Here is a 13,246-nt window from a genome sequence, read left to right as displayed (position 1 = left end):
GCAGCAGAGGACCCGAGGAGAAAGGGGCTTGTGGTTGAAATACCTGGTGATGGCACCACTAAGGCAAGGATGAAGGAAAGACTTCAATGCACATTACCGTGGCATCGAGAGGGAAATTCAGATGATTGATCAACAGTCAAGCAAGCTCAGCAAAAATTACAACAATTTAGAAAGAAATAAAAGACACAGTATGTAAATGGCCAGCTAGATGGTGAAGGCTGTGTAAGCAACGGATAAGGTTTAAAGTGATAAAGCCAACATAACTAAAAATGTACAGGGTGTTTCAAAAATTGATATAATTTCAACATTTAATAACTTTGCCAATTCTCATTCATTTGACCTCAAATTTTAACAGCATGTGTGGAAACAGGTCAAAATTTTATGTTTAATGTTTTTATCTTTTTAGGTATAGAAGTGCCGTTCACTGGAAAAGAAAAGGTGTTTTGTGTGTTAGAGTACACTCGAACACAGTCAAACAAGACTGTGCAGCATGCATTTATGAGAGTATTCCCTAAAAATACACCAACTGCAATGTAGATTTGGACACGGCCCAAAAAGTTCAAAGAGGAACGCTGCCTGTGCAGGGCAAAAGGATCTGGACGACCAACAGCATCAGAAGAGACGGTCGAGCGGGTTTGCGAATATTGAACATTTGTGAAGTCGTTCAGGGAATCCACATACCTTTGAATTTTTTATTCAAATTTTGAGGAATAAATATTATACGTACTGCTCAACATTAAGCCTATTCAGTTTCATTTGCCTAGACTATGTAGTTTCTGGGATGTTTACATCTCAAATAATATCACTTTTTTTTTTTTTAAACACCCTGTATATACAGTAGACTAAGGTGGTGTTTACATTAGACCGTATCCGTCTCATTTTTGTCGCGGATGCACTGTCCGTTCACATTAAAACGCCGGGAAACGACTCCACAGGCGGAACAACTTGAATCCGCCAGGGCCCACGTATTCAATCCATTACGTATCTGATCCGGTGCTGTGTAAACATTGAGGAACGAGGATACGCTGTGCTGAACTCTAGCTGACGTCATCATTGGACAACGTCACTGTGACATCCACCTTCCTGATTCGCTGGCGTTGGTCATGCCACGTTGGTCATGTGACACGACTGCTGAAAAACGGCGCGGACTTTCACTTCCTGCTATTTGTCCCGAATCACTGCTCGTGCGCTTCACTCGCGCGCTCTGTGAGCTGCGCAGGGCCGGAGTGCGCACCCTCCAGAGGGCACTCGCTGTTCAGGGCGGAGTGATTTGGAGCGCAGGATGCCTGCGGAGCCGAGCGTATCTGTGTATTGGCGTTGCTGTGTGCACGCGAATCGTGTATTGGCGTTGCTGTGTGCACGCGAATCGTTTTAAAAACGTTAATCTGATGATCCGCTGATATGGTCTAATGTAAACACCACCTAAGCTTTATGCCATTGTGTGCAGTTGAATGGCTTTTTGTAAGATAAGAAAACCTTTAAGATAAGAGACAGTCTTCTTTGTTAATAAGTTGATGCTTGAACAGGAGTACTACTAGATGACTTGTGATCAACACTGCTAGAATGTTTGAAAGCAGGTGGCTATTACGACCACCTCTGATTTCTAGTGAGGGGACCTTCCGTTTCTGTGAGATATCCCTCTTGAGCCATGAAAACAATGTAGGTGGTATGCAATAGATGCACACATTTGGAAGTTTCCTTTTTGTGGCTATCCTTGCCCTTACAGCCACTTGAGATTGGGTGGGGAGTTGACAACACATACTTTGAGAAGTATGCATAGAGATGCAAACTTCAAAATAATGAACATATTTATTGTTGACTATAAACTCCTGTTGACGTCTCTTTCAAAAAATAAACCAAAATCTGACATTCGAGTCAAGAAACTTTGATGTGTGCGTTCGGAAAACTGTTGCACTCTGCCCTCCAACCTCCCAAAAAACATTCTAATTATCTAATTAAAGGTTTCCTATTGGAGCCCTCATGGTGCATTATCAAAGAGATATACTGCAACCCCACTATAACAAACTCCTTGGGGGATGGTCAAATAGTTCATTGTACCAAAAAATTCATACAGTAAATGGACCCACTCGTCACACAAAACACACCATTGCGTAAAACAAGACCAACGGTGTTTAATTTTTATTTGCACTTAATTCACTTATAGATTTACCATTAGCCTTTAGCTTAAGAATTGAAGTCATTAAAAGGAATGTTGTCCCCAGACTTACGTACACATTTCACTTCCTTCCTATTAAAATATCTCAAGAAATGTTTCAAACATAGGACAAGATGATTTCTCAATTCATATGAAGTGGTAAGAAGCCAAGAATTAAGTACTCTACACTACAGAGGACCAAAAACAAGGGAGGGATAGCCTTGCCAAACTTGAAAGACTACTTCCAGGTAGCTCAACTAGGGCCTATTATTAAATGGTATGAAAGTTACTGTGCAAGGTGGCAAGACATTGTGAATACAGTAAAGCAAGTTTGTCTGTGAAGGTTCTCAGGTCATCATAATCCATATGCACTAAAGAAGGCAACCGGACTTGCTTGAAATCCTTGATGTTCCACGTCTCATCCAAAAGGCTTCTTCAGTTCGCCTACTTAGATCAAAAGGTGCAGGCTATCTGCTGGTACCTCATATAGTGAAGGCTACATCAGGGGGCAGAGCCTTTTCTTACAAAGCCCCACAGTTATGGAACAGCCTTCCAAGTAGTGTTCGGGAATCAGACACAGTCTGTGTTTAAGTCTCGGCTGAAAACATATCTGTTTAGTCAAGCCTTTTGTTAATGGTGTTTGAGATAAAAGTGTAGATCTGGAGGGTCCTCAGACAGAGTGTTTTAGTAAACTGGGATGTATGGATGCTGTCAGTCCCCGCTCGCTTGCTCACTCGAGTTTGTTGACGGTGTAGTGGCTGCTGCTTTATGTCCCGGGGCTCCCTCATGCCTGTGTTACCTTCTGGCTCTCCCCTTTTAGTTATGCTGTCATAGTTAGTTGCCGGAGTCCCTGCTTGTACTCGGTGCAATATGTATACTGTTCCTACTTATTCAGGTGACACTGGGCATACCTAACAACCTGTGTTTTCTCTCCCTCTCTCTCCCCCCCCTCCCCTGGGTGGAATTTGTGAGAACTAGCTACCTGTGGCTAGGCCTGCACACGGTACTTAGCCGACTGCCGCTTCTGGCTATATTTAGGTGACCAAGTACATAGTGCTTGGAACCTTACTGTTTTTGTTAGGCTTCTTCTTCTATGCCAAAACCATACAGATACAGAAGATTCATGTCCTACAGACACGAATCTTCATCAGGACATAGTACTCCCTCCTACTGTTTGGGCAATAGAAATAAGCCCAATCAGCCTAATGCTGGCACTCTAGCAAAGTGTTTATATTTTGGTTCACATCTCAAAAACTCTTATAGTGAAAACCTTTTTTTCTATTTATTACATGGGTTTTTCTTTAAAGATTTTTTAATTAATTAATGTCAATCAATTAATTAATTAATAATAAATAAAAATAAACCTTCAAGAAACCTTTAGTCCTGCCCACTTAGATTTTTTTTTTAAAATCAACCTTCACAGATTTGGAGTGAAATGAAAATCAATAATTATCCAAAACACATTGAAATATCATGGTCCACACACACCAATTCTAATGGGGCACAGACTCATTTACACAGAGTTATAAATCATGAGTGCTTAGGTGGATTTGCATGAAATCTAAAAGTAATGTAACAAGATTCTGACACCATCTGCAATGTCTGGGGCATGGTCATCTAAAGTGGATGATCTAAAGGTCAGATACCTGTTTTTCAAGAACTATAAGTCAGATGGAGCTGCAATTCAGTATGATGCATCCATGTGCTAACCTGTAAGTGGATTATTGATAATGACCCAATTATTTAAAAAAAAAAAAAAACATGGCTGCCATTGCCCAATCAGATTTCAGCAGGCATTTGACAGCCACTGAGCCATTATCAGCAAACTTGAAATGGTAGGTTCAGGTAGGGAACTTCTACTAGCTCATACAATCTCACTCAAATTGGCTACTGGTATGAACACTATTCATGTTTGTTCACACAAAATCAAGCATATATTTTGGAAAATAAGATGCATGGTGAAAATTCTGTTTGAGGTTATTCTGTTTCCTCACACTCCCAAAAATGCCTCTGGAGCATTTCAAGCCACCTACTTAAATCTGTGATAATTTGCTTAATGTGTGAAACATACTTTTGTGACCTAGTCCCAGGATTATTGACCTATCTTCACAATTCAAACTATGCTGCAGTGTATGAACGTCAATAATCAGCAAAATACAGTGGTACTTGAAAGTTTGTCAACCCTTTAGAATTTTCTATATTTCTGCATAAATATGGCCAAAAACATCATCAGATTTTCACACAAGTCCAAAAAGTAAATAAAGAGAACACAGTTAAACAAATGAGACAAAAATATTATACTTGGGCATTTATTTATTGAGGAAAATGATCCAATATTACATATCTGTTGGTGGCAAAAGTATGTGAACTTCTAGGATTAGCAGTTAATTTGAAGGTGAAATTAGAGTCAGGTGTTTTCAATCAATGGGATGACAATCAGGTGTGAGTGGGCACCCTGTTTTATTTAAAGAACAGGGATCTATCAAAGTCTGATCTTCACAACACATGTTTGTGGAAGTGTATCATGGCACGAACAAAGGAGATTTCTGAGGACCACAGAAAAAGCGCTGTTGATGCTCATCAGGCTGGAAAAGGTTACAAAACCATCTCTAAAGAGTTTGGACTCCACCAATCCACAGTCAGACAGATTGTGTACAAATGGGCGAAAGACCATTGTTACCCTCCCCAGGAGTGGTCGACCAACAAAGATCACCCCAAGAGCAAGGCGTGTAATAGTCGGCGAGGTCACAAAGGACCCCAGGGTAACTTGTAAGCAACTGAAGGCCTCTCTCACATTGGCTAATGTTAATGTTCATGAGTCCATCATCAGGAAAACACTGAACAACAATGGTGTGCATGGCAGGGTTGCAAAGAGAAAGCCACTGCTCTCCAAAAAGAACATTGCTGCTCGTCTGCAGTTTGCTAAAGATCACGTGGACAAGCCAGAAGGCTACTGGAAAAATTTGAGACCAAAATAGAACTTTTTGGTTTAAATGAGAAGCATTATGTTTGGAGAAAGGAAAACACTGCATTCCAGCATAAGAACCTTATCCCATCTGTGAAACATGGTGGTGGTAGTATCATGGTTTGGACCCGTTTTGCTGCATCTGGGCCAGGACAGCTTGCCATCATTGATAGAACAATGAATTCTGAATTATACCAGTGAATTCTAAAGGAAAATGTCAGGACATCTGTCCATAAACTGAGTCTCAAGAGAAGGTGGGTCATGCAGCAAGACAACAACCCTAAGCACACAAGTCGTTCTACTAAAGAATGGTTAAAGAAGAATAAAGTTAATGTTTTGGAATGGACAAGTCAAAGTCCTGACCTTAATCTAATGGAAATGTTGTGGAAGGACCTGAAGCGAGCAGTTCATGCGAGGAAACCCACCAACATCCCAGAGTTGAAGCTGTTCTGTACGGAGGAACGGGCTAAAATTCCTCCAAGCCGGTGTGCAGGACTGATCAACAGTTACTGCAAACGTTTAGTTGCAGTTATTGCTGCACAAGGGGGTCACACCAGATACTGAAAGTAAAGGTTCACATACTTTTGCCACTCACAGATATGTAATATTGGATCATTTTCCTCAATAAATAAATGACCAAGTATAATATTTTTGTCTGATTTGTTTAACTGGGTTCTCTTTATCTACTTTTAAGACTTGTGTGAAAATCTGATGATGTTTTAGGTCATATTTATGCAGAAATATAGAAAATTCTAAAGGGCTCACAAACTTTCAAGCACCATTGTACATGTTGACATTTGTAAATATATACATAAATTAATTCTATGGTGGCGGAGCGCGATTACTCAAATAGCTGTAATTCACAATTGGTGGAACGAATGTGGATCAAACTTGAAAAACTTGTTCAGTACATAGATATCAAGACATTCAATTGAGCTGAAATTGATATGCATAAGTAGATTCATAATAATTTGGGAATTACTTCAAAAACATGGCCACCTGCAGCCAATCAGATTTCAGTAGGAATTTCACACAGATAGCATCATCATCAAACAACTATAAAGGTACGATAATGCACATTTTTTCTTTATTGTTCTATGTATCTTGGCAAGAACTGGTCACTCAGGACACTATTTGCAAAGAGTACTTGGACCTCATAGATCACTACTTGCATTTATATTCATTATTACCCGGTTCATCTGGTCCAGTGTGATGAGTCCAGACTTCCAAAATGACTGCAGCAGTTTCACCATAGGCTGAATCGCTGCATCTCCATGAGATTCCAACACCATCAACACAGCCTACACACACAAAAAATAAACTTGACACCATTAGAAAGACATTACCTCAGGTGTGACTTTATCAAGGAGGAAATCAGTTAAACAGCACAGATGAACTCTGAATATCTGCAACATTCACAAACAGGAAGTGTTCCCTCCAGACCCACATGATCCGAAATTAATCTGGTTAATTTATACAAATCACAAAAATCATGGGCTGTCTGGAGTTCAGTCTGGAGTATATATGGAGTCTCTGTGTCGCTACAGTGAGCTCAGGACTTAAATTTAAGTGCATGTTCCTGAGTTTCATCCAAAAAAAAAAAAAAAATTTAACAGTAACCTTGAATTACAAATTCATAGTGGTAAAAATACACATTTTATTAACATGATTCCAGACTCTTAACACTCAATTTGATGTGTGTGTATACCTCATAGACGAGTTCATGATGGAAGTGTGGAACCTCGAGATCACGCAGACAATGATCTGCCTCCAACAGCTCACCTGAGACCAAGTACTCCTTTAAAAGCAGATTCATCTACACACACACACACACACACCATTAAATCTTTTAACTAGCAGTCATCCAACCACCAAATAAAATATCCAACCTTGACCACAGATAATCATCTTAATTGCTGGGTTTCACATGGCATCACATCTGCCTCATTAGCTATTCAAAACTTTAGCTGGTGGTCTACCAAAGCTGAGTTGACAAAGCGTTTGTACGAAGAAGGTACATTGCTAGCATGAAAAATATGTCTTATGCTTGTGTTGTTTTGGGTTGTTCAAATCAATCAAATAGTGAAACTGAAAAAAAAAAAAAGTTTCTTCAGGGTTCCCTGTGAACTAATAAAAAAGGGTGAACGAAGACAGGATTTCACAAAAAGACATCAAGAAAGGTGGCTTCTGAACCCCACACTGAAATAGAAGGGAGCAAAGTCAAAGCATGCTCGAGTTTGCAGTGATCACTTTGTGAAAGGTTTGTATATCCCTCTCAGCTATGTCGTTAGTGTTTTCCAAGTACTTTTCTTGCGGTGTCATTATTTTACAGAACTTTTTTTTTTTTTTTAAGTCACAACGCACTAAAGTCCCCAGCTGTTTCTTTGTTTCCTCCTCACAAAGTCCATATGCATGAAGGTCGTGACAAAATTCTTAACCAGCCATACAGTTACAACGTGCCATGATCACTTCTCGGTCTTGTTTAACTAAGAGCCAGGTCTTTAAAGGGGTTTCTGATGATCTTTGTGAATGATTTTTTTTCTTGATATATGTTACCTCTGGGTGATATTATTCGTAAAACACTGTACTAGTTTCCACTGTTATGCTGATGTCACACAGTTGTATGTTTCTGCAAAACCAAATGAGAGACACCAGCTTAAGAGAACTGAGGAATGTGTAAAGGACATTAGACACTGGATGCTTATTAACTTCCTTCTGCTTAACTCTGACAAGACTGAAGTACTTGTACTCGGACCACATGCAGCTAGAAGGAAGTTTTCTGACTCCACAGTGACTCTGGATGGCCTTTCTGTTTCTTCACGTGCAGCAGTAAAAGACCTCGGAGAGATTATTGACCCCAGTCTTTCATTCGAAACTCACATTGATAGCATTACCTGAATACCTTTTTTCATCTCAGAAATATTGCTAAGATAAGAAATTTAATGTCACTACATGACGCAGAAAAACTTTTTCATGCTTTCGCTCCCTCCAGGTTGGATTATTGTAATGCCTTACTGTCTGGATGTTCCAAAAAGTGAATAAACAAGCTCCAGTTAGTTCAAAATGCAGCAGCAAGAGTCTTTACTAGAACTAGAAAATATGACCACATCACCCCTGTCTTATCCACACTGCATTGGCTCCCAATCAAATTTTGTATTGATTATAAAATACTACTATTGACCTTTAAAGCACTAAATGGTCTCGCACCACAGTACCTGAGTGAACTTCTGCTCCTCTATGACCCGCCACGCCTACTTAGATCAAAAGGTGCAGTCTATCTGCTGGTACCTCGTATAGTGAAGGCTACATCAGGGGGCGGAGCCTTTTCTTACAAAGCCCCACAGTTATGGAACAGCCTTCCAAGTAGTGTTTGGGAATCAGACACAGTCTCAGTGTTTAAGTCTCGGCTGAAAACATCTGTTTAGTCAAGCCTTTTGTTAATGCCGTTTATGAGGTAAAGGTATAGATCTAGAGGGTCCTCAGACATAGAGTGTTTTGGTAAACTGGGATGTATGGATGCTGTCAGTCCCCACTCGCTTGCTCACTCGAGTTTGTTGACGGTGTAGTGGCTGGCTGCTTTATGTCCCGGGGCTCCCTCATGCCTGTGTTACCTTCTGGCTCTCTCCTTTTAGTTATGCTGTCATAGTTAGCTGCCGGAGTCCCTGCTTGTACTCAGCGCAAAATGTATACTGTTCCTACTTATTCAGGTGACATTGGGCATACCTAACAACCTGTGTTTTCTCTCTCTTCTCCCCCCAAAAATCTGTCCCTCTGAGTTACATGTCAATCCTGAGATCGAGGTGCTGAACCTCTTCTGCTCCTCGGACCTGCCTGATCCATCCTGGTGCCCTGTGTCTGGTTGGAGTCTCATCGCATTGCTCCTGTGGAGGACGGCCCCATATGGACAGTTGAAAGTCACACTTGGAAGATGCTCTGGACACTTACAGTAATGATTTTATGGCTGAGGACTACAGTTGACTTGCTAACTTTAGGACTGCAGTTGTCATGAACAGTTTTGCACTCAAGTTTCCATCAATGAAGAGTTTATAACATCAACGAAACTGACTTCATGTTAAAACTGTTAATGTTATAGTCATGTTGTTGCCCAAATGAGGATGGGTTCCCTTTTGAGTCTGGTTCCTCTCGAGGTTTCTTCCTCATGTTGTCTGAGGGAGTTTTTCCTTGCCACCGTCGTCACAGGCTTGCTCATTGGGGATAGATTAGGGATAAAATTGGCTCATATCTTCGGTCATTCAGATTCTGTAAAGCTGCTTTGGGACAATGTCTATTGTTAAAAGTGCTATACAAACAAACTTGAAACTTGACTTGAATGTTTTACCTGAGAGATAAGCGCGAACACAAGTGAGAATCAAGCTAACTGTTGTTTGTTTACACTTCAACTTGCAGCGCTTCGTTATAAAGACATGAACAAAAAGCTTCAAAAAACACTTTCACGGGCAAAAACAATACAGGATTCATTCGGCAGCGACTTGATACTGAGGTCCTTTACACAATTACAGACAAAAAAGTTGTAAGCCTCCATACTCATCCATGCTTTCATCTGTTTTGCGGTATAGAAGGATGTTTACAACACCAGATAGTTCGAGATGTCGGGGAACTCAAATGAAGGGTAGTTTGAGATTGTATGACAAATCTTTTCCCAGACTGTAGGGGTCTATTCCATTGCACATAGCAATCTTCTGACTATATATAAAGCAAGCAGTGGCTTCGAGATTACGAGCATACTCTGATAAGTTAACGCTAGTTCTTTGCACTACGGCAGCCGTTTAGACCACCAGCTATTTCACTTCCGGTAAAACCGCTAAGAAAAGTCACATGACTGAAACCCAGCAATAGACTAGAAAAATGTTGTTGGAGTTAAGGGAATGGCTCTTTCCTCGTTCAGGTCTTGGAATAATAATAATAAAGCACATTTTATTTATAGACATCTTTCAAAGCACTCAAGGACACCTTATAACACAAAAATCAAACATACAATAGTAACAATGCAACAAGCCAGACAATACAAAACAATAAGCCAAAATGAGGACGCTGTGGTTAGAAAAACCACTTTGGGACCAAAAAGTTGCTGGTTCGATTCCCTGGACCAGCAGGAATGGCTGAAGTGCCCTTGAGCAAGGCACCTAACCCTCTCTACTGCTCCCCAGACTGCTCTGGGTATATTGTATGTCGATACGTATAAGAACACCTGCTAAATGCTATTAATGTAATGTAAAGCAAAGTTGCAAATCATTAGCACTGAAGTCAGACAAAATAGGCAAGTCTGAAAAGGTGTGTTTAAGGTGAGATTTGATAGTTGGAAGAGTCAATATTACGAATATCATGTGGAAGGTAGTTCCAAGGCAGGAGTTCAGTTACCTCACAGCAAGAAGGTTCTGGGTTTGAACCTCACGGCCGAATGGGGACCTTCTGTATGGGTTTCCTCCCACTCTTTAAATACATGCAGATTAGATAAAAATACCCAGCCACTGGGTTTGCACAAGGCACTTATTGCCAATCCCAAGCCCGTACAGATTGGGGAGGGTTTGCTCAGGAAGGGCACAACCTGTGCCAAATGAAATATGCAGATCATCATGATCCACTGTGGTGACCCCTAACAGGGAGCAGCCGAAAGATGTGGAACAGGGTTCCAGAGGTGAGGGGCAACACGACTGAAGTCTCTAGATCTTATGGTAGTCAAATGAGCTAAGAGTACAAGGATTTAAGAGTACCAGAAGGTGTGCAGATGTGAAGTCAGAGAGATACAGAGGTGCTAGGTTAAGCCAGTATCTCACTGGGCTGCAACAGCCTGCGACTAGTTGGAGACAACAAGTGCGATAAAATATGCGAATTAGCAACAATTTTCAGTTGGAATCACACTGAATTGACATTCGCATATTTTACTGCAATTGTTGTGTCTCCAACTAGGCGCAGGCTGTCGCAGCCCAGTGAGATACTGGCTCGCACTTCCTGTCTCAACTCACACTTCCTGTCTCATGGAAACTGACTTGAGAAGGGTTCGTGACGGCTTTGCGACACCAGCGACGCACTTGCAGCTATTTTGAGAGAAATTTTGTCGCACAGATTTTTTGAGCATGTTCAAAATTTCATCGACGAAGGAGCAACACTTCGCGACTCACGCGAGGAAATTGAGAAGCCCCGCGAATGTTTCAAGACACTTTTGAAACTCTCTCACGAATGACGTTCGCAATTTGTCGCAAGCTGTCGCAGCCCAGTGAGATACTACCCTTATGAAGGTGTCTTAAAATAAGAAGCAGAATCTTGTAATTGATATGGTATTTAACAGAAAAACAATCAAGTCAAATTCAAAGTGAACTTTAATATCATTCAGACCATACAACAAGCTGCTGGAAGACAGGAATAATCTCTTCAACTGAAGGGGTTCTGGTAATGATACAGGCAGCTGAATTCTGAACCAGCTGAACTTTATGAAGGAGTTTCTGAAGAAAAGCAGAGAGGATAAAGTTAAAATAAATCAACGTGAGATGCAACCAAGATATTTATTCGGTTTTTTTTGGTTTCCGGAAGTGAGATGGCAGTGCACACAGTTGCAGCAGCTCAGTGTCTTTGCAGTCAGTGCCATGCATGGCTGTTTTTGTACGTGACGTTTATTGTTTTGTGTATGTTCTGTCGGGCAAACAACATCTACAGCCGGCATGATCTCCTCAAGATCAGACTTTGTTATGAACGATGCGTAACAAGAGAGAGTTCCTTCACACACACAAGATTCCGGTGGAGTTAGCGAGGAGCCCCGGCTCTCCATGGATTACTATCCCAGTAGGGAGGAGGTGCAGGCGGCGTAGAGAGAGGAGGCAAAAGCGAGGCTGCAGGGCTGGCGGGCTAATCAGGCTATGGAGACAGCCATTCAAACCACCGCTTCCCAGCCTATTTCTCACGAATGCCAGATCCCTCGTGAACAAAATGGATGAATTGAGGCTACAGACTGCAGCAAACACTGTGAAGGATTCATACATTCTGCTCATCACAGAGACCTGGCTTCACCAATCCATTCTGGATTCTGCCATTGAGCTAGCAGGCTACACCACACAGCACCATGACAGAACAGCAGACTCCGGTAAGAGCAGAGGAGGGGGGCTCTGTGTGTACATGAACAACAGCTGGTGTACCAACACACTTCAGAGTTAGAATATCTGACTGTTAAATGCAGGCCCTTTTATCTCCCAAGGGAATTCACTGTGGTCTTGATAACGGCTGTTTACATACCACCGGATGCTAATGCTAGCTCAGCTATCAGACTTTTGCATGGAAACATCACCAACAAGCAGAACACACATCCTGATACCATGAATATAATAGCAGGGGATTTTAAATCATGCGGACCTAAAGGCAGCACTCCCGAAATTCCACCAGCATGTTAAGTGTGCTACAAGGGGAGATAACACCCTGGACAAGGTTTACTCTAACATCAAACTAGGCTACAGGGCCAGACCACTACCACACCTGGGCCAGTCCGACCACCTGTCGTTTTTAATCCCCACATATGCCCCCCTCAGGAAAACTGCTCCTACTATCACCAAGACCGTTGCCACATGGCCGGAGGGTGCCTCCCAGCAGCTGCAGGATTGCTTCGAGAGGACCAACTGGGGGGGGGGGGGGGGGGGGGGGGGTGTCTTTGAACATCAGGACCTGGAGGTGTTCACAGACAGTGTCCTATGATACATTAAGAACTGTATAGACACTGTCACGGTGGACAAATGGTGGCGGCACAGTGGTGTAGTGGTTAGCACGGTCGCCTCACAGCAAGAAGGTTCTGGGTTCGAACCCAGCGGCCGGTGAGGACCTTTCTGTGTGGAGTTTGCATGTTGTCTGCGTGGGTTTCCGCTGGGTGCTCCAGTTTCCCCCACAATCCAAAGACATGCAGGTTAGGTTAATATAGGACGGCCTTGGACTGAGGTGCCCTTGAGCGAGGCACCTAACTCCCAACTGCTCCCCGGGCGCTGTTAGCATGGCTGCCCGCTGCTCTGGGTGTATGTGTGTGTGTGGGTGCGTGCATGTATGTGTGTGTTCACTGCTTCAGATGGGTTAAATGCAGAGAGGAAATTTCACAAGTGTGATGAATAAAAGTTGTGCTTTCTTCTTCTTTC

At 42.0% G+C, this 13,246-nt stretch overlaps 1 protein-coding gene across 3 annotated transcripts in view; it reads right to left on the bottom strand.

Annotated features, from left to right (window-relative positions):
- Positions 1-13,246, bottom strand: part of pdcd4a (programmed cell death 4a) — a 138,547-nt gene that overhangs the window by 52,469 nt on the left and 72,832 nt on the right. For all 3 annotated transcript variants that reach the window (XM_060926667.1, XM_060926668.1, XM_060926670.1), the window contains exons 8-9: positions 6,829-6,936; positions 6,311-6,421 (exon numbers count right to left, since the gene is read on the bottom strand). In XM_060926667.1, the coding sequence (XP_060782650.1) occupies positions 6,311-6,421; positions 6,829-6,936 (219 nt within the window). The remainder of the gene's footprint in view (positions 1-6,310; positions 6,422-6,828; positions 6,937-13,246) is intronic.

Source organism: Neoarius graeffei, chromosome 7 (assembly GCF_027579695.1).
Source record: "Neoarius graeffei isolate fNeoGra1 chromosome 7, fNeoGra1.pri, whole genome shotgun sequence".
Taxonomy (NCBI): Eukaryota; Metazoa; Chordata; class Actinopteri; order Siluriformes; family Ariidae; genus Neoarius; species Neoarius graeffei.
This window is presented reverse-complemented; position numbering and strand designations above follow the sequence as displayed.